We start from the raw sequence: 27,651 nt of genomic DNA on the forward strand, positions 1-27,651 counted from the left end.
AATGTTCTGCCCCCAGAGCGCAGCACTAATTTTATCTTTATCTGCCTCTCTATCGATCGAATAAGCAAGACTAATAGAGAGGCAGAAACCGAACTTTCCAATGTCGTGTTTCACGGTAGGCCATGTGATTGGCCTAGTGACGCCCTCTACGCAGTTTTGCGTAATATTCCCTATTTTGTATGAGTAACCAACAAATGTAATAATGTGGGAATTGTCTAGGTGCGAAGTCGGTGGACGGAGAAGTGGCGCTGATTGTCACAAACGTAGTCTTATGGAATGTCAAACATTAATGCTAGCGGCGGCCGTTGGAACTAATTATACTCCATAAGATTTAACGTAGAAAAGCCGACAAAATGAGGGCAGCACCAGTCGTGCAGGAATAGCAAGTCCGTGAGTATAATCAGTAGGCTGGGAACTGATTCTGAATCAATTTTTTACATATGCAGATACATTTGCGAGCGATATTCCAAATTTTATATTAATTAATATAAAATTAAGATTCTGAAGTCTAAAAAGTAAGATTTCCTGTGGTACCCTTGCCATTATTCTAATAGCTCTTTTCTGCGCAATGAAAGCAGCCTGCACATTATATTTACTATTGCCCCAGAGTTGGATACTATAACGCAATTTGGATTCCACCAGTGCATGGTAAACCATTTTCAGTTGAGTAAGGATTGTAAGATTCGGCAGCTTAAGAATATTTACTTCAGTACTTAACTGTAAGGTTGCGGGTTCATGTCCCGCTAGAGCTTTTCTATTCAGACTTTTTTGCTTTATAAAACACTAGCTTTTGCCCGCGACTTCGTCTGCGTGGAGGTAGTAATTTGGGTACCTAGCTTATAATATCCAATCTGCTTTTTATCGATTCCCCATTCAAACTTCCACCCCTCTTTTTACCCCCAAAACTACCCTATACCAAATTTCAATTAAATCGGTTCACTGGTTTAAGCATGAAGAGGTAACAGACAGACAGACGTACTTTCGCAATTTTGATTGTTTTGTATAGATTGTATAAGGATAATTTAAATAATCACTTAAGAAAACGGCGTAAACACGGCCGATACAACCCCGTGGGACGATTACAATCTTTAACGAAAGCTTTCGCGCCAAATATCTTTTAGAGCCGCGGGCAATCTTTGGTCGTTAGCCACTCCTACTTGCGTCGGTGTTACACAAGGCATGAGCGCTATGCGTGAAATAAAAATATATTTTTTAAGTGTAGGTACGGGCGTCATGTCTGTACCTACACGCACCAATGTTTTTATTTTATTTTATTTTATTTTATGAGAGTGTAAACTTGTAAAGGTACCGTTCAGTTCAAGCTGCACCAGCTTTACTGCAGCACAGCACAGAATCAGTGAGAGCGAGGTTTTGAATACAAGCTAATCTGATGATGCATTTTTTAATTTATCATTGTAGGTAAATGAAAGTGACACTGCTACTTACGCGTATTGTTAGTGATAACTAATATAAGTAGGTGCCTACTAGCATAATAATTTAAAATAAGAACGCTAAGCACGAAACATTTTGTGCATTCACATGTCATTTTATATCTCTATCGCACGCGCATAACTATATTGCTGTCCCGCTGATGATACTTGCGCTCAAGCCACTCTGCGATCCAGACAGCAATATGATTTATGCGCGTGCAATAAAAATAGGAAGTGGCGTGTCAATGTACGAAATTCTTCATGCTCAGCGTCTTTACTTTAGTCACAGAATAAATAATAGTACTAGGTACAGAAGACTCACTCTCTAACAAAACGCGTCTGTTACGATTACGACGGATATGACCGCTAGGTGGCGCAAGCGCCACGCGCGGCTTATGGCTAGCCACCAAAATTGGTGTGGGACGGATGTACTTGTAGCTACTTGTTGCGACGCGACGAAATCGCGGAGTGAGCATCGCCTGCTTTAGTAAGGCCATTCCCGCTATCGCTCATGCCTAAGGCCGCGCCGTTAGCCCGCTGATAGCGGTTCCGGCGCGGCTACCCTTTAACGAGCCGCGCTATCATTTGAATTCATTTATAAGCTCTCAACAATGCCCGTGATTGCAGGTTGGCTTGATTAAGTGAATTGATTGCACTTTACACCTGTTTGGATTACCTAAGGCGAAGTTTAAGTTGCGGAAGTGTGTTTTGTTTCGAATAACTCGATTGTAATGGATCGTACACGCCGATCTTGTAACAGCTCAGACGTGAAATTATTAACTGAGCCTTAGCTTGCTAAAACAATTATGCACTATACTCCGTGCATTCTTATTTGCGTTATTTGACACATTATGACTGACGTATATAGAGATGTAACTAACCCAAATCGATTGTCACAGCAAGCGATTACGATTGGATGGCACGTAGACTGAGGTATCGAATTGTGACGTATAACGAATTTTTATTTGAGATTTAAATTTTAGATTTTAAAGTTTATTTATGTTATTTCTGTGTTAAATTTGTTGTTTGTTAGGTGACGATAAATAAATAAATAAATAAATAAATATTATAGGACAATTTTACACAGATCAATCTAGTCCCACAGTAAGCTCAATAAGGCTTGTGTTGTGGGTACTAGACGACGATATATATAATACATAATTATATATAAATACTTATATACATAGAAAACATCCATAACTCAGGAACAAATACTTGTGATAAACACACAAATAAATGCCCTTACCAGGATTCGAACCCGGGACCTCTGCTTCGTAGGCAGTGTCACTAACGACTAGGCTAGGAGGCCGTTGAATATATCCATATTTACTTTTAATTATGCACCTTTTCCTTATTTTTATTAAAAGAAAAATGAAAAATTCATATCGATTTACTTAGACGACTAACAATTCATAACGGTGGTGTCCGGCCAACCCTAAATTAAAAAAAAACGTAGAACGTAAACGTTTGCAGTGCAATTGTCTTCCTTTGTGATTTCGATGTGCAAGACATTTTACGTTGTATTGCTGTTGTGAGTGACATGTGTCAAATAACGCAAATAAGAATGCACGGAGTATAGGTACATCTGTAAATAAGTAATTAAAACGCCGTGATGAATTTCTATAGCAAACTGTACACATTAAGTAGGTAGGTGGTAGGTACCTACTTACTATTATAAAATACCGTCAGCGGGTTTATTGCATCTGTATTCGAATATAGGCCTCCATTTATCCAGGCATGTCGAACTATTATCATCTGCAAATCTGCATCTAATTTTCACTAGCTCGGTGGTAGATTTGGTTAGGTTGTGTTGATGTAGGTAAATTGGTGGAGCGTGGAAATACGTTGTAATTTATGACTGACATGCACTGATCAAATGCAACCATTTTTAACTGACTTGAAAAAAGGAGGAAGTTATCAATTCGACAGCTTTTTGTATGTACAGTCGCCATCAGATATATCGGATCGGACAAGGTGCTCACTAAAATCTGAACATTTTCGTAATTTACAGCCCGCTAACCTTACGTTCTATAGCCTTTATAGCGGCCGCTAGTAGCTAGTTTTTTTTTTCATATCTAATTTACCTCTTTTGCACTCCTGAAATGTAATAAACGTGATGTCTCCCATACTCCCTGGTCCCTCATTGCTGAGGATCGTGACTCCGTTTGATTCCGTCAACTAGTTGTCTCCATCGGTCCCGTTCTGTAGCTTGGACTTTGGAGGAGTGCACGTGCGTGGAGTTTTGCATACTACAATTATCATTAAGTGTCATTTTAGACCTTTAGAAAAATATTGTATGAATTACATATAATTATTTTTTGTTGTTACAGCTCCAGACCCGATGCTGACGTGACCTCAAGCACCATGCACCAATGCTCGCTCTTCATACTCACGCTGCTCTGTGTTTCAGTCAAAGGTCAGTTGCTAAACTAAAGTTAGGACGCTAAGCTGTTTCATATAAATTCCATAGTAGCAAAATCGTTTTAACAGTTCAAAAAAAGAAACTGATTTGACTAGTAGTCAAATACTAGTGTAGTAAATAAAGGTATAGTGGACCCCGCATTAATTCCTCTGCCAGAAAAAACTTTACAATATGATAAAGTATAACTTATTTTGTACAAAAAATTTGGACGGAGGAATTACTCGGTTAAATATATAAACAGATTTGTATTTTTACGTATACATACCTACTTTAGGAGTGTTTTTAGGGTTCCGTACCTCAAAAGGAAAAAACGGAACCCTTATAGGATCACTCGTGCGTCTGTCTGTCTGTTTGCCATAGCCTATTTTCTCGGAAACTACTGGACCAATTAATTTGAATTTGGTACACATATGTAAATTAGTAACCCAAAGATGGACATATTTTTTTATAATTTTATAATACATATGTTCGAAGTTATTTAAGAAAATATAAATAGCCATAAAATGACCAATCCCCCCTTAATCTCCGAAACTACTGGGTCTAAAATTTTGAAAAAAATACACAAAATACTTCTTTACCTATAGATGACAAGAAAACCTATTAGAAATGTGCAGTCAAGCGTGAGTCGGAATTATGTACGGAACCCTAGAAACGCGAGTCAGACTCGCACTTGGCCGGTTTTTTTTTTTGGATATTTATATGTTACTTTCGTCACATACTATACAATAACCAAGCAAAATTTCATCGACTGAGAAATTAATGCATGGGTCTCCATACAACAACTTGCTTCGTTTCCTACACTATACCCTGTCCCGCCGATAACGCCGGCGCGGCGGTCATAATGCCACTGGACGAGCGGAAGAGCCATATAATTATGCGCATTCGATATAAATAGAAAATCGCGAATCAATGTACGAAATTTTTCGTGCTTTTATCACTACTTTACTTTTATCTTATTAATCTTTCCGAATTAGGTAACTTTATAAACGTAAAGCTAAAAAAATCCTGAAGTTTTGTTTGAAATCAATCTACTTTAGCAATAATTTGTGTTTGTGCGTGTGGCTTACTTCACTTCCGCTTTAACGTGAACTTTCTTGATATTGTGGGTTCTATTGTTTTTGTATGGAATGAAAAATAAAAGGTTTTTTGTATAAAAAAAATACTCATCCGTATTCTCCATTTTGAAAGTAGGTAAGTAAAGTACCTATTATATTTCTTCTATTTTATTTCCTTACAGATATATCAGGAAGCTGGGAGGAATGGTGGACGTACGATGGAATTTCCGGTAAGCGTTTTCTACATTTCTCAGTCATTTTCCATGTAAACCAATAAACTTATGATATTTTTAGAAATCTAATAGTTTTGTAATTACCATTCTGTACTATCAAATGACACTATCATATCAATTCTCATTCATTCCCCTAATCACGTTCACTCGAAAAACTACCCGGCACGGTAATGACACGGGGTAATGACGGAGATACCATCTTAATGACGGCCCGTGTCATTTGTATCGGCTAGTGTCCGACCCGGGTGACATTTATCTACAGTCAAAGGACATTGGAATCTGATGACATGGTAATGACTGTGTTGCGCGATTAACCTCTAGCCAAACATAATTATTTTAGGAAATATTCAAACAGTCATGTTTTGGTTGGAATATATTTATCTTTCCGGGCGTATCTATGTAGTCATTTAAGGGTAAATTTTCAAATTGGCATTTTTTGTTGTCCCACGGCTAAAACTAGAAGTCCATAGGACTAAAAGACTGGGTATGTATATATTTTCATTCAATGTATTATAAGCTTTAAAAAAATGTAAAACTGTACCTTAAATATTATTTGTGTCCGACAAAATCGCATTTGTAGTTCCAAAAACGGCGAAATTTACTGTTTTTCGCGTGTAACAGTGGCCGCATAGCCCATTAAAAAAATTATAACTTTGAATGTACGCAACGTATTATGAATAACTTTGAATTTTTATAAAGAGCATTTTCTAGAGAAGTGATTTAATCCTTTCGATAAATTAATGCGTTATTTGACGACCGGTCTGGTCTAGTGGATAGTGACCCTGTCTGCTAAGCCGATGGTCCTGGGTTCGAATCCCAGTAAGGGCATTTATTTGTGTGATGAACACTAATATTTGTTCCTGAGTCATGGTTGTTTTCTATGTATATAAGTATGTATTTATCTATACAAGTATGTATATCGTCGCCTAGTACCCATAGTACAAGCTTTGCTTAGTTTGGGGCTAGGTTTGATCTGTGTAAGATGTCCCCTAATATTTATTTATTTATTTATTTAATAAAACAAGGGAAGCCTTTTTATCATTGTCCCGCACGGCACTTGTTTTGTTATGAGTTAAAGATACCCCCCAAAATCTTCTTTGTCTAATGAATAACGGTTAGATTAAATTTATGACGCAATAGTGCGGTTAGTTGGGCGTCGATTGCCATGGAATGTGGACGCAGAAACAGTTTAATTTATATAAAAACAGGTGAGAACCTCTTTCGATATATTTTGGTACGACTACAATGACATTTGTATGGACGCTTAATATGATGGTACACAGTCGAAATAAAAATGTGTATTTTATAATAATAGTTGCAAATATAGTGTTAAAATATATAGTAAAATATATAAGTGAATCGATTGTATTGTGTAGGAAATTTCGCAAAAAAAATATTATTGGCGACATTTGTATGGCGACATTTATACGGCTATTTTGACCATACTAATGTCGATTGTGGCATACAATTGTCGACATAGTGATATATAAATGTCGAAAAGGTGCCACACAAATGTCGCTAGGGTCTTATACATGCCGCAAAAATAATAAATAGTGGCATAAAAAAATTTATACTGCCATACAATGTCGAAAAAATGCCATATACATGTCAAAAGCGCCTTACAAATGGCTAAATAGTGCCATAAAAATGTCGATCTTTAAACGTCCATATCTAACTAACTATAAAAAGTAGAGTGGTGCCTCGTACAGTATATTTTTTGTTGTTAAAAACCCTTCCTAAAACTATGAAAATAATTGCCATACAAATGTCGAAAAAACACCCTCTTCAAATATTGACCCTTAAGGTCTTGGGACATAAGTTTAAAGGGTCAGAATTAGATTACATAATTTACACACTCATAGGTATATAACAAAAAAAAAATATCATTGGCTTTCGGGTATTGCAGACGGTTTAAGGAGAAATATCGGATAGACACTGTTTATAATGGCTGTATAAATTTATGTGAAAATGACATAGAATAACATATAAAAAATTCATAATGTAATTGATAAATTATTTTTCAACAATAATTCAACTATATGTACTAGTTAGTAGGTGAGGTTATTTGGCAAATTATTTTAGATTTATTTACACCATTAATATTGAATAAACAAACATAATAAAACATTATCAAACTACACAACGGGACTTAATCGCGTATTTAAGTTTTAAGGTTTATTTAGATTTGTGTAGTTTGATAATGTTTAATAATCGTGAAAGTTTAAATCAGTGTTAAACATAATAAAATTTACTATTTAAATACAAAAAAAACTACAGATATAAAATTTGGCCTCGATCGCTACCAGATATTGAATGCCTACAGTAACCGGTTTGATCATAATTATTTATACTCTTACGGACTCATAAATAATACATGACCGTATGAATTGTAAAATATATTTGTTGAGTGCATTTTCAGATACATGTCCCGAAATATTTTTATAAAATATTTCTAGCAACGCTCCATTAGACATGCATGATACTATAAATTAGATTACACACACTGAAACCCAGCACGTATAATTATGCTAGCCTAATTACACCGTATCTCCAATCTATCTTTAATAACACATCGCCAAACTATTCATACCTAAACAAGAGTGGGTATTTTCGTTATAAACACATGCTTTTATCACGTTTGGTTTTTACAAAGCAAAATAATTACCGTTATGTATATTTTATTTGACCTACAAAAATCTCAATGTAACGGTAATGACGGGACCCCGGTAATGACACGGACACCCTACTAACATTACGTACGTTTCAATGCACAGCGATGGCCGAATTTTGCGGTCCCGATTTCCCATTGAATTGGATAGTGTATTACGTGGGCTTGGATAGCCCATTCTGTTTGAGTAGCGAGGATAATTTTGGTGCGTCATCGTTTTAAATATGCCCATTCGTAGGATTCGTTTAAATGTTAATTCAGTTGTAAAATGTAGGGTTAGTGAAGAGTCTAGTAAATATATAAGACTGACAGCCTTCATACAACGCAGCGAGAATAGTCAATGTTGTCGATGGTATTCAATATTTTTTTGTTTTTTGAGTATGAAAACTGCCACTCTGTTATCTTTAATTTCAAAACGAAAAATTATTTGATTGACCGTACTTTAGTCACAAAAGTAGATTTAAAGAGTAAATAAAGCATTTTGAGCCCTTAGAAAAGGTTTAAAAATCTTAAAACTAGCTCCATTAAATAAGAATATGTCTAAAATTCTTTTAAAAAATAATAATATGAATTCAGCCTATATACGTCCCACTGCTGGGCACAGACCTCTCATGCGTGAGAGGGCTTGGGCTATTATAGTCCCCACGCTAGCCCAATGCGAATTGGGGACTTCACATACACCTTCACATTACCTTTGAATTTCTTCGCAAATGCTTTTATTATTATTTAAATTATATTTTGGTGCATATTTCAGAGGCTAGAAAAGTTGAATTTTAAATTAAGAAGTCATAAAAGCAAGAAATTTTATACGTACCTATAAAGCTATAATGAAAAAAATGTAAAAAGACACGCGAGGAATGGAGGTTGTGGAGCTGTATGGAGGTTATTCGTCTTGAATATTTACTAGCCTTTGTGGAATACAGGTTTTGTGTCGATGCGGTAGTTCGGATGGAAATGATTATGAAGCTGGGAACTGTTCAGCTTTTGTATGCTTTCACTGAAAATCGCTGTAATTTGACGGACAACGGTTATTTTGCTCTCGAAAATGGAGCCGCTATGGATAAAGGAACAATACGTAGGTATTTACCTATTGTTTTAGTTTTAGTTTTGGATGATATATGTATAACATAATACTGTCAGACTATAGTATCATGGACTTTTGTCCGGCTGCACCAATTTTAATATTACTCAACTAACAGCTTAGAACTAATACGCTTATCGTCGGTGCGAATAAAAAAATCGCTATGTTTTTTTTTACGATTTTTTTGATTGTGGCATATTTGAAATCCTTTTTCAATTTCCCGTCGACCTAAATATATAAATATGTTATTTATATCTTTATTAGTTTTGAAAATAACTAACAAAATTTGTACAAAAAAATAGTTATGTGATTTTTTTAGCACATAACGAAATTAAATGCCTTGTTTTCCGTCGAGGGCGAGTTTAGTGGAACTGGTTCTTTTCTTACTTATACTTTTAGTCCTCAAGTAAGGTAAACGTACTAGTGTTCGACATACTAATGCCCAATAGATGACACCTTGCTGTCACCTCTATTGACAATGACTTAAGTTTCAAGATGACACGTACTGGGACCGCGTCGAGCACCAGTAAGTTTACCTAGGTTTACCTTACGGTAGGTAGAATAGCTAGTGAGATAACCGAGGGACCTGACAAGCAAAATTTAAATAAGATGTATATTTTTAAAGTAATTGAGATAAAAGTTATTTAAACACCCATGCAATCGCCATATCTTCTCTCACAGGTTTCGCGCGGCGCGCCATATCTTTTATTCCCTTCTAATTTCCTGGCTTTACCTACTATTTAAACACCGTTGGCAATCGATACCTTTCAAACTTTACCGCGAACTATAAACTTCTCTATTCCACTGTTACTTATCTGGAGATCGCTTTGCGTGCGTTTTGGAATGGCAGATAAGGGGGACTATGGGGAAAAATAGTGCGGATACACATTCTTTTAGGAATTTGGTTATTTAAGATTTAATTATTTTTTTTCTTTTACAATTATAGTACTCATAGCGTTCATTTTTGCATCACTACACCTTATAAAACAAAGTCCCCCCGCCGTGTCTGTGTGTTTGTGTGTTTCGCGATAAACTCCAAAACTACTGAACGGATTTTCATGCGGTTTTCACCTATCAATACTTGAGGAAGGTTTAGGTGTATAATTTGTTAATCCCTGCGAAGCCAGGGCGAGTCGCAAGTTTTCAATATAGAAGTAGACATCCACTCGATAGTGGATCTTAAGAATTTTGGGTTATTCGCGGATGGTCTAGAACGCAAAATGGCTAGTGTAATATTTTGCCTATATCACGTTTAGTCTACATCGCGAACGGTCCAGAACGCAAAACGCCTACTCGTTTTATCTTTACGTTACCGATGTCGACGGAGCCCCGCTGTCACGGGGCTCCTATTCTGTGCTGTTTGGCCTTCGGCCATTTGAAGATAACTAACGAACCTAACCTACCCTAGTGGTATTAAAAAAGTGGTCATTTTGCGTTCTAGACCGTTCGCGACTATACCAGAATTGTCTACATCGCGAACGGTCCAGAACTGACTTGACTTGTTTCAACCGTAACCAATTGTCAAATTTCGATTAGACCTCGAGGTCAAACGACTAACCTACGAGCTACGTACTTAAAGTTTTAAAACTTTTTTTTTTCAAATTGTCATGTTGTTATTTATTTATTTCCACTTCCGTTCTACAGGTCCCGGCTTCTGGGGTCTGATCAACCCGCAGTGGAGCATGTGCAACAAGGGGCGGCGGCAGAGCCCCGTCAATATAGAACCCGACAAACTGCTCTTCGACCCCTGGCTCAGGGACATACAGTTTGACAAGCATAAGGTACGTTAAAAAAAACCGACTTCAAAAACGATAAAATAAAATATTATTCCGTTTTATATGCGCTAGCAACTGAAACGTTTGAAGTCGGTGCCAAGCTAAATACTTATTATATACTGGTTCCTTCTTTCTTATCAAACTACACCAGGGTTGGCATTCGATTTAACGGGGTGTTGACGCTTTTAAAATTTGGCAGCAAAACGTTGTACAAAAGTCAATCGGTCTGCAATTCCGGCGGCTACTTTAGTTAGCAGGCTAGTTCAAAAAAAAATCGCATGTGTGAGACATGGATTTGTTGCATCCTATTCTGGGATTCCAAATAGGTTAAGGTTTATACCTTAAAATATAGTTTGTACTTATGTACAAACTATATTTTAAAAACCAATACACTACATAGGTTTTAGAAATATGCGTTCCAAAAACAAATTTTAGGGCACTTCAACCCAGCCTACCGTTTCACGGAATTTTTATTAACATCGAACATGAACAGAATTTCCCAAAAGCAAGTTTGCACGTAAATTTACTTTAACACCAGAGCGAAGTTCGAAAAAAATGCAGCTAAATAAATCAAAAGCATACCGATTCGGCCATTCTGACTGAACCGAAAGAAAGTAAGTCCCTGTGTGATTCGTATGGGATTGCCGCTTTTTCATTAAACTTTACACGTACACGATATAAAGTGCATACGGGCACTAAATGTGAGACTGTTTATTTATTTGAACCATTAACGGCACGTGGATTTTACGATTTGCCGTTAAATAACCGTGTTTTATATTTCATTGGAGTGGAATTATTTCGCATAACTAGTAGGTGAACTGAAACACTTAGGCCATATATGACCAAACCAGAATAAAGACTTTTCTCATTTTTAGTTTTCGCATTTACTTTATGAATTTACCTCTTCTAGCTTTTGAATTTATCAGACTAGTGAGGAAAGTAAGTGCAGTGAGTTTGCACTTTTGTCTCAGGCGACGCAGCTTGGCACAATCGTCCCTTGTATCTTACTAAGTAAGCTGATCTAATGCCCTAGCCAAGACTGCCACGAAATTTTCTTTTGGCTACCCACCAACAAGGGACGGGGAAAAGTCTGCTCAGGCGCTCCAGTTCACGTCTGATACAACTCCATACATTTCTGCACTTGATTCTCCTAAACCAAATAAATTAGCTCTGACACAAAGCCTAAATCTCACTCACAAGAACGAAATTGCCAATAAAAAATGCAAGGAGCACTGCGCCGCCAATCTAGCTCTAACAAAACACTAACCACGAAAACGTACGCTATTCAACCTTACCGTTAATACTTTAAAGCCCATAATCGCTTGCAATGTTTGGCTAATGAATATTGTAACGGCTCAGTTCATGCAGAATTATTCATTTAGAGTGTATTACGGAGGTAATGCTATGGAAATGTATGCGTGCGATAGGCTATCGGGCTGGATATCGAAGGCGTTTTTGCAACACACTGGATTAGCACGGCTTACGATGTATCCTCGAACGGGTTTTGCATACAGTAAAGTGGGGTGACTTAAGGAAAAACGGGGTTACGTTGACTGTGGGTTATCAGGGAAACGAAAAATTGTTACAAAATACTAAGAAAAAATTCAATGTCGGTAGGTCATCGTTCCCGTGGCAATATTCAAAATCAACGAAATTAATAGTCCGCTGCTTTAAACAAATGGATGTAACCGTATTTCCCCCACGGGATAGGCTTTGCCTAGTATGGGGTTCAGCATAAATGAAACACTGTTATTATTATATTATCGAAATTAAAAAAAAGAAATGTATACTTAGTTGATAAAGTGAAATCTGCATCTAATCTATTCTACCTACTGTTTTACCTGTAATCGTATTTAATCTGTGGTACGGGTAGCTAATGTTGGATGCAGGTAATCCGTGAAAAGCGGGGATTACTGCCGCGGCCGATTGGTCCTATCGCTTTACGTACCCACCCAAATTAACCGACCAAATCTGAACCTTATCGCAACTAAATAAGGTCTACGAATGATCAGGTAGTTGATGGTACCGCAGCTAGATTTGTCAACTCTATTCAGATTTATCTATTTGTGTCCAAATGAGGATTTTAACCAAAGGATTGAACGTGGATAGTATTCTGTTGGGCAACTAATGCGTAAATCTCGGCTCGCATGTAATTTGCCGCGCTAATTTTCCCGTTAAAGTATGTGACCACACGTTACACATTTTATGAATCGAATTTAAACAATTCAGAAGCTGTTTTTTTAAACGACGAAAGTTTTTAATTTAGTAATGGGATTTGCCCCTCCAAAGGGGTCTTACGGCTCGGCCAAGACATCGAGCGACTTGCGACGGCGCTGTGTCACGTTCCAACCTATGGTTATCGCTCCCGCCGTCGCAAGTCGCTCGATGTCGTGGCCGAGCCGTTTCGAATGCTGAGTTTCTCGTAGGGCCAAAAGTGTCCAAGCGTGACACCCTCGAACGAGGCTAAAGGAAAGCTAAGATCGAGCATAAGATGTAAGAGGAATACTGAACAAAATAACATGTTTCACGTACTTCACTGTGACTGCATTAGTGACACAAATGTAGCCGTTTTTTTTACCCGACAATGCAAAGGATGGTAATTTGTTTATCAGTCTTTGTAAGTATGTATGTATGTTTATTTGTTCCTTTGTGCTACTCTAGAGATCAAACCAAACTTTGATGATGACGTCACTCGTTTTCCAAGTCGAAGCTTACAGAATCTCTTATCTACAAGTATGATTCTAGTCTTTAAGCCCCATTTAAACGGATCATGAATTTTCATGCGTGTTTCGTTACATTGCGGTATTTGATCGATGGACTGAGTTATTGTACCTACTCTGTAGTTAACAATGTATCGAATATTGGATGCAAGTTATCACGCCTTGTAAACGGGACCTTATTGACGCGGATAGCGATGACGTCACTAGTATTTATAGATCATAACGCCACGGGCGGTGGATCCTATCAATCAATGGTCGCACCTTGATTAAATCCAGAAAGTTGCTTTGAGTGGGGATGACGTATTGCTCGTTGACACGCGAACGATGACTTACGGAACTAGATAAGGCGTGCATAACAGCACGCTATTTAAAACCGTGAGGCCAATCCAAACTTATAGTTGGTCAAACCAATTTGTCAGTCAGTAAGAACCAGGAAAACTATACTCATCCTTTTCTTTTGGGTACACTAGTGTAAAACAAAGATAGTATGATTCTCTCTGTCTATAATTGAAATGAGACAGTCCTTTATACATTTTGACATGATAATGATGTCATTTTATTATAATTTTGATTGCAATGTAACATCATAACATCATTGAGATATCAAAATGGACGTTCGAATTGCCCTCCGTGTATCATTTGTTCTTCACGTGACTTCTGACGTCAGAGTCTGCACTAACGCTATTACGGGTTTGACGGTATCTCTGAATGTATCTTGGATTGAGCTTAAGACGAACAGAACACCAAAAGAACCTGTCGAAACTACAACAGAACTTTGTGAACTATACAAAAATGCCTTTGTTAAGCAATACACAACATGTCAATGCAAATTGTGGTTTCCTAATCTATATCCGCGTTGGCCTATTTCAGTCCACTACTCTTTGTGATGCCAATGGCTGTTATCATTCATAACAGAGCCAAATTAAAGTTACCCTAGTGGCTTTTAAAATTCAACGCGGTTTTAATGGCAATTTGAATTAGTTTTCGAGTTGATTACATTTAGGGGCTTATTTTAATCTAGTGTGATTAATGTTTGGGTCGGGCTCTTCAACAGCGATAGTGATTTTCAGCGCTAATGACTTTGTGCATTGTTTCGGGACCAAATTATAACTGGGAAGCCACTTATAACGCAATATGATTATAAAATTATTACGCGTAACAGATTATACATCAGACAGAAATAACATCTGTCCCTTTACATATTTTACAGTACATCTGGTGCTACATTATGACACCAGTGCCATAATAAGCACATTACGTAACTACGTCCAAAATTTAAAGGGCCGTATGTAGTAAAACGTTGTACGATACACGTGCGAATAGGTAATTCGCAAATTTCCTATTTTTCGCACTTGTATCGTAAATAACTATTTCGATCGTGTCATATAACGAATAAGTTCTTATTACCTTTTCTATCTTAGTCTGAAATTCGTAAATTAACCTTAACCTTTAACCTTATAGATTGAGTTTGTAATAACCGCACAAAAAAAAAATTGTATTGCCCAACAGTATTTACAATATTAAATTCAACGGCTAAGCAAAATAGATCGACATTTCTTATTGACGTGCCGAGACGATGACATAGAGCGAGGTACAGGCATGCGCGCACTATGTATTCCGTTAAATGGACCTTTTAAAATTAAATTATTATCTGTTTTACCAGGTCAGCGGAGTCCTCCAAAACACTGGCCAGTCCCTCGTGTTCCGAGTGGAGAAGGACTCAAAACATCAAGTCAACATTAGCGGAGGGCCGCTCTCCTACCGCTACCAGTTTGAGGAGATATACTTCCACTATGGGCTTGAGGATAATCGGGGCTCAGAGCATCAAATTGACCACCATACATTTCCTGGAGAGGTAGGTTCCTACTTAAAAAAAAGACATTTACTAATGATCCCCATAATGGATGACATACACCTACACATTCGAGGATTTTTCAAATTTGATCAGGTAGTCAGACCACGTTGTTAGGGCATTTCACACTGCCTTAACAAATATATAAGGGCTTATTTAGACGGTGCGAGAAGTCGCATGCGAGTTTCATTACATTGTGGTTTTTGATCGGTCGGTTGAATTGGACATACCCAACAGTACGCAATGTAACTGAAATCGCATGCGAGTTCGCACGCCGTCTAAATCAGCCCTAATTATGGTCGCCACTAGAAAAACTTCCCACGCAAAATAGTTTTGTGCTGCAAATATGCCCCTTGCCCATTCATTTGCGGGACCGCTCTCTCGCCGCTACCGGGTTGAGGAGATACTCGTACTTCCACTATGGGTTTGTGGACAACCGGGGCTCAGAGCACCAGGTCGACCATCATACGTTTCCTGGCGGCCTAGCCAAGTTGACGATCGCTTGCGCTTCGCCATCGAATCGCTTTGTGTCTCTCTATCACTCTTCCATATTAGTGTGACAATGACAGTTTTGTTTCGTTCGCTAAGTAGATCTAGCGATTGGCATGTTGTCTACGGGGCCCGGAAAGGTAAGTACACTGCACAGGAGAGTCGAAGAAATTGTAGGGGATAATCTGGTATTATTCAATGAGTAGGTAACTGGTTTTAGCTATGCCCACTTGCCCAGACAAGGAGAATACTTCCTGGTAATATTGGTAAAATACCGAGTAACATTGGGAATATTCCCAGTAGTTTTGGTAATTTACCAGAAAAGTAAACCTATGTTGATATTTTGCACATCGTATAATGCATTTGTTGACAAGTAATGATTTAATGTAACAATTTATGTTGAGATTTACTTAATTTTAATATTACCGTAAATTACTGATTATTGGGAATCTTACCGGTAACGTTACTGGGAATTTTCCCACCTTGGGTATTTTACCGGTAACGGCACATCACTAGGGGATTTACACACTATGTAGCCAATTCTAATTTAAGAATTTGTTATAGTTTTGATCATGTTATGATACGACAATTTTTTTTGCGTATGCGTAATGTTGACAAATCTAAGAGCTCGTTAGGCGTCTAATTGAATACTTAACTAAAGAGACACAAAATTCGCTCAGTACTTCGTGGTACTTCGGATTAGCTACAAAGACGTTTAAAATAAATATTCCAAAAGAATTTCCCAAAGAATTCCCTAATAAGATTATTGGACCTTAAAATCGTTAAAGCCAAGTTTTAGCAAATTAACACGTCCAAGTTTCACCCCATCGCCGTTATCGCGATCCGTTTGTTCAACTTCTGGACCCCCGGTTCCAACTTTTGTGCTAATTGCAAATGAAAGAGTTTAATTTTTAAGTGCCTCGATTGTGAAATTTTAAATGCGAGGTTTCTATGATAGGAATTGTTCATTGAAATGATACATGCGAGTTTTTATAGATCGAGCGTTTATTTAATTTCAAGTTATTATGTTAGAAACTGTATCTTAAATTACACGTATACATTATTTATGTAATGCCAGAAATAATTATTTTAATAACAAAACTCGGTACGGAGTGAAAAATGTCGAGCGTTTTTCGAACTTAAAATACGTGAGTGACCCGTTCTTAATATATTTAATATGCCAGAAAAAACGTTTAAGAAGTAATATCTACTTAACTTGAGGTGCAATACTTCGAGGTTTATTAACATTTATATAAAGACGATAGATATTTCTATGATTTTGTGAAATTCTGTCTTCTTTTGTATTACACAGTCTGGTAAAAAAACAAGCTTTTCGACAACTTTAACCAAAACCATCCCAACCAAATGAAAAAATATATATTGCTGTACATGTACACGATAGATGTAATGACTTTCTTTTTCTATGTCATATAGATCCAGTTATACGGCTTCAACAAGGAGTTGTACCACAACATGTCCGAGGCGCAACACAAGTCGCAGGGCATCGTGGGCATCTCGCTCATGGTTCAAGTAAGATTCCTTTCTACTTTCTACGTAAGTAATCTATGTTGCCAACATTTTTTTAGGATGGTAGATGCATGCATTTTTGCATGCGTTTCCGCAAAGAGTACCAGTGCACTGTTTATCAAATGCTTGTAAGTTGTAATACAAGCGGATGTCACATTTTGACAGCTTTTGTTAGAAAGGGACTTCCACTTGTATTACAAGTTACAAGCTTTCGATAAACGGGCCCCTGGTGGTTTTAAAAGTTGCTAGAAAGTTTTCACTTCAGTCAGGATAGGTACAGGTAACAAAGATGAGATAAAAAAAGAAAGAACCAAAAATCTGTTGTAGGTACTACCTATATAAGAACGTTGCTATTTTGTTCCTATTTTTCATTTTGCTTTTGGCTCTCAATTTTCACAAGCACTGGGTGATACCGAGCTGCGGGAATACCGCGATATAGTACAATCAGTAGTACAGTCACCTGCAATAATATGTTACTCTTCGAAGGCCGCAAAAATATGTGACACGCTCTTATGACTCTACATATAAGATCGTGTCAGATATTTTTCCGGCCTTCGTTGTGTAACATATTATTGCAGGTGATTGTACAATGCATTTAAAAATCTAAACAGAGAAGGGTAAGAAGGGAGCCATGCTACATGGATGCTGTTGAAACTTTTTTAAAGCGAGATGTAAAAAATGTGTAGGTACTGCATATTTTTTTTTACAAGTGATAAAATTTATTCATCAAAAATGTAAAATTATAAAAAAACTGAATGAGCAACAACAAAAACATGGCGATAGTGCAGAGTGGAGGTAGACGGGTTAGGTAGGGCTGCACCGTCATTAAGACCGAAGAACAAAAACAAAGAACCGTCATTCAAAACAAATTGTTTATTTATTATTGAGCATTTTTTCTTTATTTATCTGCTTATGTTAGAGACATCAAATATGAAATGAAATGAAATGAAATGAAATGAAATGAAATGAAATGAAATGAAATGAAATGAAATGAAATGAAATGAAATGAAATGAAATGAAATGAAATGAAATGAAATGAAATGAAATGAAATGAAATGAAATGAAATGAAATGAAATGAAATGAAATGAAATGAAAATATTTATTTCAGACACCAAGTATCCATATTTTTGTCTACAAAACGAAGTATTAGTAGTATTAGTAGGTAACAAAGAAATATAAAAACTATACAGATAAACTCTAATATTAGTGTTAGTAAAACATATAATGCTCATTGGACCGAACATGCATTGTCATCCAGTGAGTTATAAGAGGGCTGTCGACCCTTTCCGCAATCACCTTCAGGAGTGTGTTGGTGCTGCCCCGCACGCGTTGCCACAGGGACGCCACCCTTTTGCGCAGCACTGCGTGGAAGCCGTCTGTGCTCCACTCGGCGAACATCCCCGACGCGCTGCATCGCCAGGGCAGCCCCAACAAACCCCTGAAGGCGTTGTTGTACTGGACACGCAGAGCACTAAACGTTTTTTTGGTGTAGTTGCTCCACAGGTTGCACGTGTACAGGTTTTGGCAGTATGTTTTGAATAGTGTAATTTTGACCTCACGGGAACAACGTGCAAACCTGCGTGACAACATGTTACCCCTAACCGATAGTGCTCTGCGTTCCCTTTCAACGTCTTCATCATCTTTGAGAGTGTCTGTGACCCAATGGCCAATGGCCAATGGCAATAATAGCCTTTTTCATGAAGTTAGCTGTATACATAAACAATTTATAATTAGATCAAGAGGGATCTAAATAAAACGTACTTTCTATATTTCAATATGCTTACTTGGAATTTTAGGTGCGCTATTAACTTCCAGTACATGAGTCCCCACTTTACAGGCTAAACTGGATAGTTGTCCAAAGTCTGAGAACTATTCTCATAGTTGCATATTTGTTCCAGATCGGTGAGCCGACTAATAAAGAGCTCAGGTTAATAACTAGTGCTTTCAACAGAGTCAATTATAGAGGTAAGTGTTTTAGCTTAAATTTAAGCTCTCAATTATCTAAAATTACTCTATAAGTCTACATGCCACGATAATTGTCTAGATTTAATTTACAAAAGCCTTGTGACATGTGTGACACCTTATGTGACATGAGAATTGATGAAAATTAAATATCTTTCTCACTTTGTAACATTTTATTAATTGCATTTTAAAGCCATATCAATCGCTCTTTTAAATTAAAAAAAAAACACCGTATGTTCTACCACAATGTCCACCGAAACCTCCTGACTGTATCACTCAGCATATGATACAATATCTATGTCTTACTTACTCAGTTATTAGATACCCCCCGTGATCATATTGCATGAGGGTTAGTTGAATACTTTCCATACCACGGAAATAGCTCTTTAATAGCGTGAATAGATCAAGATTGGAATAAATAAAAGAAATTATAAAACTGATAATTTGTACCAAAACTAAAGAGTAAATAACAAAACTACCACTTTTTCTATTACCGTGGCATACCACGGAATTACTCATGTTTATCTACTGTTAACGTCCTTCAATACAGTGAAGTATGTATTGTATTTAATTAATAGAAAATGTACAAAGGTTTCTCAAATATAGGTACCATCGTCCAAACTATGATTTGTGATTTGTGATTCAAACGGTGATTTGCAGCTCTTATTACAAGGGACCTTCCTTCACGATCAACATAACTCATCACGTATCGTCAGCTTTATATTTCAAGTTGCTAGGAAATGTGGCCCGCCTACGTCATCTGAAGCAAAAAAGAGAACACCTCAATATTTGATTAAGATAGCTAGGTTACTTTTAATTAGTTCACCAATGTTCAGTAGAATTTTACAGTTAGTCCGTACCTTAACCAATTTTAACATCACAGGTAGCTCGGTCTCTATCAAGCATCTGCCGCTGAGTTCGTTGCTTCCCAACACTCAGCAGTATCTCACGTACGAAGGGTCGACCACGCACCCCGGCTGCTGGGAGACCGCAGTGTGGATCATCTTTAACAAGCCCATTTATATCTCCAAGCAAGAGGTAAATACTCTCTCTCTGATCCCTAGTATCCATTGAACATCACCATCATCACCACTAATTATTTACTACACACTCTCACGTTTGCTAACACGTTTTTGATCTTCCGAAAATGAATTTCCGAACCTTTCCCAGTCTCTTGTCTGTATCTTTAGTAGTTATAAGATTTATTGGTTAACCAACCAAATACAAAACCACCTGGATCTGTCACTGAGCGACCTGACTGTAACCTACATTATTTGATCATGTAATGTTTTCATCTACCCTCAACGGGCTTAAGGAGCCATTTAAGGGTACATTTTGTTTACTTTTATTTAAATACCTAAAGACACAGAGTATAGCTTTACCTCTTAGGGCCACATGCACCATCCAGGGTTAGTAACTAACTCGGAGTTAACCGTTAACACAGGGTTAACTGTACTGGTAACTCCGGGTTTAACCGGTTAACCCATACTTGCGTAATTGTAGATGATAATTGTTGTTCCCACAGATGTACGCCCTCCGCCGCCTGATGCAAGGTTCGGACATATCTCCAAAAGCTCCACTGGGGAATAATGCGCGTCCTACTCAGCCACTGCACCACCGCACCGTCAGAACTAACATCAACTTCAACAAGCAAGGCTCTCAGGTAAATCGTCTTTTATCATTACCACATCAGCCAAAAGATATCATCACTAGCCTTTCACATGAACAGGATGATTACCTACTTTTAAACCTCCAAAAGTCATCCCTAGCCTTTTCTTTTACATCAACGTAATGATTACTTTTACACCTCTAAAAGTAGCACTTCCTTAAGAGACTTGTAATTTCCACTTGGAAGAGACAACCCAGGCAGCATGGACAAGCAAATGTCTTGACAATAAATGGGCGAAAGCCTAATTTAATATTAGTGAAAAAAAATCCTTCGCCCGGGATTTTCAACCGGTGGTCATGATCTTAAGTTAAATTTCTTAGTTGGTGGGTTCGATCCGTTCTTCGACTTCTCCAATAGTAGGTACGGCATTTAGTATATCGTTGCATCATGTACTTAAGTCAATCATATCCAGTATGAGGTAGACACATCGAAGATTATATTAATCATCATCATTCTCTTGCCCTTGTCCCATTCATTTGGGGTCGGCGCAGCATGTCTTTCACTTCCATACCTCTCTGTCGCCCGTCATCTCATCATTCACTTGCGTTCATTTCATATCAGCTCTCACACAGTCAATCCACCTTTTCCTAGATTTTCCTTTCCTCTTATCTCCCTCCACAAAAATAAATAAATAAATAATTAATAATTTCGAAGATATTAATAGGACTCTAGCCAAAGACTACAAGAAAATTGCTTAAAGCAATTCTCAGCGGTATCCACATTTTTATGCGAACAATAAAAACGCGATATCAACCGCAACTGCAGTGAGCAATAAAACGGGCTGTGATAGCAAAAACAGCACGGTTTATCAAACGCAAATGAGCTGTTTAGAACGTGTGAACAAGAACTAGACAGAGATTGTGCTGCACTTGGAACAATGGTTACATGGAGTCGGTGGGTCTCTATTGTTTCCCATAACTTTTTAAGTCATAATGTATTGTTTGTCCGAATTTTCGTTAGTCATAATTTGCTTTCCTCAGAACCGCATAACTTTTCAGGATTGCCATAAAACAAACCTAGCCTAACCTAACCTATCTATTAGTGATGTACCGACTATTGATTTGGCCGACTAGTCGGCTAGTCGGCCAGATCATTAGTTTCGTATAAGTTCAGGTGCAAAACTATATTTTTGCTCCTTTGGTTGCGCTATTCATCATATTAGCTTGGCTAAAAGGTGTTCTCTACAGGTTCAAAGACCTATCACAACAATCCTCGTTCAATTTCTGTCTTTAGATCTTTTATTTTGCGATCCTGAACAGACCGTCAGTACAGCTTGTAGGAGGTATTTCCAAGGCTCTATTTCCTGTACGTAATCGCCAGTTAAGAACCTATCCCCTGTGGTCAGCGTCTTTACGAGCAACGTGCCCTGTCTAAGTCTCTAAATTTAGCAATAACATTAATAGTTCCTCGTGGCTCCACCATTAAAAAAAAACCAAAAACAGAATAACGATAATAAAAAATTTACTATAGAAGTTGCACATGAAATTACACGAGAATCAGTTGAGATCGACCTGTAGAGGAAAAAACCAGCCCCCCAACATACGATAACGATCAAACGGTAAATAAACATAAACATAAACATAAAACGTATGGTAAATATTGACTGTTGATTTCTATTTTTTCTGTTTTTCTTTCACTAATAAAGTGCCGACTAATCGGCCATTTTTGCCGACTAGTCGCCGACTAATCGCCGACTACAAATGGCTTTCCCGACTAGTCGGCGACTAGTCGGTACATCCCTACTATCTATTTATGAGATAACCTTGCGAAAATCCTAAAGAGTTAACGGTTTCAGAATTACCTATGACTAATGATAATCTGACAATCATTACATTATGACTTTCAATAATTATGTCAAACAAAAGGGATACGGGAGTCGGTATCTAGTTGAAAATATTTGTTTTATACTCAATAGGAATAGGTATTAATCATTTGACGATTTTACAAAAACGTTATGTGAATGTAAAAGTTGTAAATATATTATTATGTAGATCGTCGTTAGTGCTGTCGTGTCACTTTTTAGGGTTCCGTACCCAAAGGGTAAAAACGGGACCCTATTACTAAGACTTCACTGTTCGTCTGTCTGTCACCAGGCTGTATCTCATGAACCGTGATAGCTAAAAATAATAAAATAAAGTTAGTACGGCACCCCCCGGTGGGCGATCCGACTCTCACTTGACCGGTTTTTATCTAAAAGTTACTTGATTAGAACAATTCACTGTCATAATTGTGCACTTAGTGATTGTGTACCGATGGGTATTAAATAAATCTCAATGAGGTGAGCTTGATGTCGAATTCCGTGTCATAAATTAAATAATCCCACCCTTAATTGATATTTACTATGGAATGTCACGACATGCATTTTAATCATTTGATATGTTGTGAAACTAAAGACTAAACTATAGAAGACTTGAGACTGCCAAATAATTCGCATGACATCTCCACGGACGCCATAAGTCCGAGTTTCTATTACAGTTTATTTACTGCTTCTAGTTCCAAGACAGTCCTTGGATAAGTTCAGTCGCCTGTGTCACAGACAAGACGCTTCTCCGTTTTATTCCCTAAAGACTGGAATTAAGATAAAGGAATTAGGAACATTTTACCAACGTTACTTTTACAACTGAATGGACAAGCTCCTTTGACTTTTGTATTTAAATATAAAGCGCATCGTAATTCTAAATTCTAAAAACTTTGAAAAATGGCGGAGCCATACATTTGTTGAGTTTAAAATGTTTAGTTCTACACGTTAGTCTCGCGAGGTCTACACCGCACAGAGCCAAAAGTTCTATTAAAGTGTTCTTTCGAAGTTAATGTTTGCATTAAGTACCTACTTGTAAGTGTGCTGGCGTAAGTTGTAAACTTATAATATAAACAAATAAATAGTCATCATATCAATTTCAAGATTTTAGAGCCCCATAAACTAATGCCCTAACTCACTATCCAAGTGCGCCTAGACACAATACAAGCCAGGAGATAATATCGACATCTCTTGGTCCGACCGGAGGCAAGGCCTGTTAAATACCGCACGGCGGCGGTGTACAATCGAACTCTGGTAACAATGTACTAAGCGATGCTATAACTCAAGGGGGTGTTACTGTCAAACTGAACATATCGCAGCTTACACTGCGATATGACTGCACTGCAGTGCACTGCACTGTAGAAAATATTTGATATTTGGTTACCTGTATGAACTGCCCCCCGCTACACAATGTTTTTAACATACGAAATAAAGAATAAGGGCGATTGTGCACTACAATGAATTTTACCGTCCTGCAGTCCGAGTTTTCAAGGTCCGATATGGCATGAAAAAAACGGATGATTGGCTTGTGCACTACTTGTCCGTCTTTTTACTCGCAAGTGCGGCGCAGTGGCATGAAACACACACCCCCCTAGCCCGCTCCCGCCCGGCCAAGTCATGAATAATACTAATTCCAGACGCAGTGCACAAGCATAAACACGTTATTCATAGCTGTCATTTCGGACCGGAAAAAATCTGTCCGGAATGGGGAAAAGTAAAATGTCGGACGCTAAAATTACGTCTAGTGCACAAGCTACTATATACATTTAATGGCGTGCCATATCGGACCGTAAAAACTCGGACTGCCGGACAGTAAAATTCATTGTAGTGCACAATCGCTCTACCTCACGCTAGAATGGTCCGGATCCGGGGCGAGGCGTCCGATGCTTCGTTTTCTATAGAATTGATCACGTGGTCACCGATCGGCCATAGAAAACGAAGTGTTGGACGCTTGGGCCTGGACCCGGACTGCTCTTGCATGAGTCATCCTTAAGTCTCACCACAAATATTCTTCGAAATTGAGCGAACGAGCTTCGAACGAACAGTCCAATAAAATAGAACTATTAGAGTTCCATTTCAGCCATTTTTGCCAGTGAACTCTAATAAGCATAAACAATTTATCAAGGTCAAAGCCCTATAGCCAATAACCTAAAGCTACCAGCCCTCAAGCCACAACCGCAGCACTGCAGAATTAATTAACATCGGGTGTAAATTATATTTACGCCGTGAGTCGAACAAGCTCGTCTTAGCCGGGGATCCCCCGCGATTTATAGGCGGAAGTCCGGTGCACAACATCTGTAGTCTGGCCGGTATAGTCTACATCTATAATGGCGTAGACTATAGTAAGGAAAACAATATGGCTGGTCGAGTTTGGTAACTATACTCTGGCAAGCCAGCTTTTTAGTAGAATAAGGTGGCAGATTTTAAAAAGGCGCGCTGTATGGAGAACCCATGCTAATTTTTTTTTAACTCCGATTCCTTTACTACAGAAAAAGTTGGCTTGCCAGAAAAAAAAATCACAATTTGCCTTTAAATTGTTTTCAAAACTTAAAAAATATATATATCTTAACGAGTTGCACAATGTGTACCTTTCTTATTATGTAATGAATAGAGTCATAAGTAAAAAGATAACGTAATATTTAAATACCAGTAGGAATATTGAGTATGTCGCAGCGTGACTTCAGAAGGACGTATTGCAACGTTACAACGTTACTGCGCACACCGCCTTAGGCAATCTCTTCGTCAGAGCATAAAAGTTAAATTTCATAGTTACACAAAACACATAATTCTGCTCGACACGATAAAAGAAGTAAAAATTAAATATAACGTGCCGAACCGCGCCGCAACCACATCTTACCCTCAAATACTGCAACAGATACCAAATTGCTTGCGGCTATTCTATCAGCCAATATATATTGGCTAAACCAGGTTCCACACTTAATTGAACGATTCAAACTATTCCCACCAAAACCGCTCAAAAAATCCTATGTCCATCAAACTAGTTACGGTAAAAACGACCTAAGCGAAAGCTGATTAAAGGTTAAATTAGATTAAGCGGGGCAGTGAGATAGGGTTTTGCAGGTGGAGTGTGGTAGGAGAGAATGCATATGACGTCATTTAAACGTGCGACTTGGTAACCGTCGCATTGCGCATATGCGCAATTTAATATCGAACTAGCAACACATGACCGTAATGACTAAAAACGGGAGATTTTAATGCTGGATTTTATTTTATTCGTTTCTTATCTAGCGAAATTGACTACAGGTAAAATTGTATGTTTAATTTTTAAGGATGACTCACGCTAGACCGGCTGATCGGTGATCACGTGTTGCTTTTCATAGAAAACGAAGCTCCGGAAGCTCCGGCCCGGCCACGGCCCGGTCCTGCAATTTTTTGTTTTTGTAATTAGTCACTTTTGCTTGTCACCTGATGATATATGTTGTATGTCTTCCACAGATCAACAGCAACTGTCCCGACATGTACCGGAATATGCATTATACAGGTATTTATTAATAAGTTTTATACTTAGGTACTTATTATTATTACCCAATATCAAAAATCAACTGGCACATATAAATGAACGAAGCATGACAGAAAAGTTGAAAAATTCCATAATTCTTCCATGAAATTGTAACATTTTCACTTCTATGTCTATCTGCACTAGCATGTAGCATAACAATATTTTATTACCTTCATTGTATCCTATTCGTTAATGATTGTTATAATATATTATAAAACTTCCATCGATACCTTTCATATGTGTAAATGCACGAAGCATGTTGAAAGTTTTCTAACTTTACAAAAAGGGGTAAGAAATGGGATAAAACAACACTTATTAAAAAACTAACGCGTCGGCTACAAAACCCACGCTTTGAGCGTACACGCTCGACGCTGACGCCGACCGCCATACGCCATCATTAGTTAAAACAAATGTATGGCGATATTTGACGATCGGCCGAGCGTCAAGCGTCACGGTCCGAGCGTGCGTTCCGTGGCCCTTGAGCTAGATATTATGCACCAACAAAATATTTAGTTGTTATAAATATTTTTAATAATTTTAATGTTACATGTTTTCAGCACGATATTCACGCAAGATTCGTACCAAAAAAAGTATTGCATGTAAACCCAAGCATGTGCAAAAAAAGTGTCACAAAAAAGTAGGTATTGCTGGTTCGCACTTGTTAATACATTTTTATGCTTTAGATAGTTTTTTTTAAATTTACTATAAGTATTTTCAAAACTACCCTGTTACCTGCACGAGTGTTATTAATTTGCTTTCTTTGTTGTTTTATTAAATTATTTTAATAATAGATGCATGCCAGTAAAAAAAAACAACTTAAAATGTTTCAATCAAATAATTTGTAGGTAAGGCTCTGCATATAGATTGCTCATTTGTAAGTGCATATGATTTGCTCGGAGCTTCTGCGAAGACGTTATTCACGTTAGCCAATTCTGATATAAATATTGGTAACGTTAGCTAGCGGCCGGTATGATGCTCAAAAGTGGTCACTTTTTTTAATTTTTAGTCTGTCTCTTTTGCGCTCATGAAATGATAACATAATTATGTGCTTCCCTTTTGCACACTTCAATTATCTTTCAGCGTGCGCGTAATAAAGTCGCCATCAGATATATCTGAGCGGCTAAGCCGCACACAAATATCTGAACACGCCTCTATTGTCAGGGCGTTAGAGTGCCTGTTCAGATATTGTGAACACCTTGGCCGCTCCGATATATCCGCGACTGTACCTGTAGGTAAATCAGCATGAGCGGCTCAAAATGAAAATCTTACCAAATCCTTAGATCAGAATCGGTATCTTTGACCTTTTAATGTCCGTGTTATTACCTAAGAGCCACTTGCACCATTTCACTAACCCGGGGTTAGCCCGTTAAACCTAAAGTTACCATGGTTACCAGTACAATTTGACACTGGGTTAACGGTTTAACCGCTTAACCCCGGGTTAGAGGGATG

The 27,651-nt window shown here is 37.7% G+C and overlaps 1 protein-coding gene across 1 annotated transcript in view; it reads left to right on the forward strand.

The window, feature by feature from the left end:
- The window catches only part of LOC134794925 (carbonic anhydrase-related protein 10), a 57,367-nt gene that overhangs the window by 29,129 nt on the left and 587 nt on the right, over positions 1–27,651 (forward strand). Inside the window, exons 2-10 of the mRNA XM_063766782.1 lie at positions 3,761–3,846; positions 5,090–5,137; positions 10,534–10,670; positions 15,048–15,239; positions 17,160–17,255; positions 19,152–19,218; positions 20,099–20,253; positions 20,741–20,878; positions 26,139–26,184. Coding sequence (XP_063622852.1) covers positions 3,795–3,846; positions 5,090–5,137; positions 10,534–10,670; positions 15,048–15,239; positions 17,160–17,255; positions 19,152–19,218; positions 20,099–20,253; positions 20,741–20,878; positions 26,139–26,184 — 931 coding nt within the window. The 5' untranslated portion in view covers positions 3,761–3,794. The remainder of the gene's footprint in view (positions 1–3,760; positions 3,847–5,089; positions 5,138–10,533; positions 10,671–15,047; positions 15,240–17,159; positions 17,256–19,151; positions 19,219–20,098; positions 20,254–20,740; positions 20,879–26,138; positions 26,185–27,651) is intronic.

Source organism: Cydia splendana, chromosome 11 (assembly GCF_910591565.1).
Source record: "Cydia splendana chromosome 11, ilCydSple1.2, whole genome shotgun sequence".
Classification (NCBI taxonomy): Eukaryota; Metazoa; Arthropoda; class Insecta; order Lepidoptera; family Tortricidae; genus Cydia; species Cydia splendana.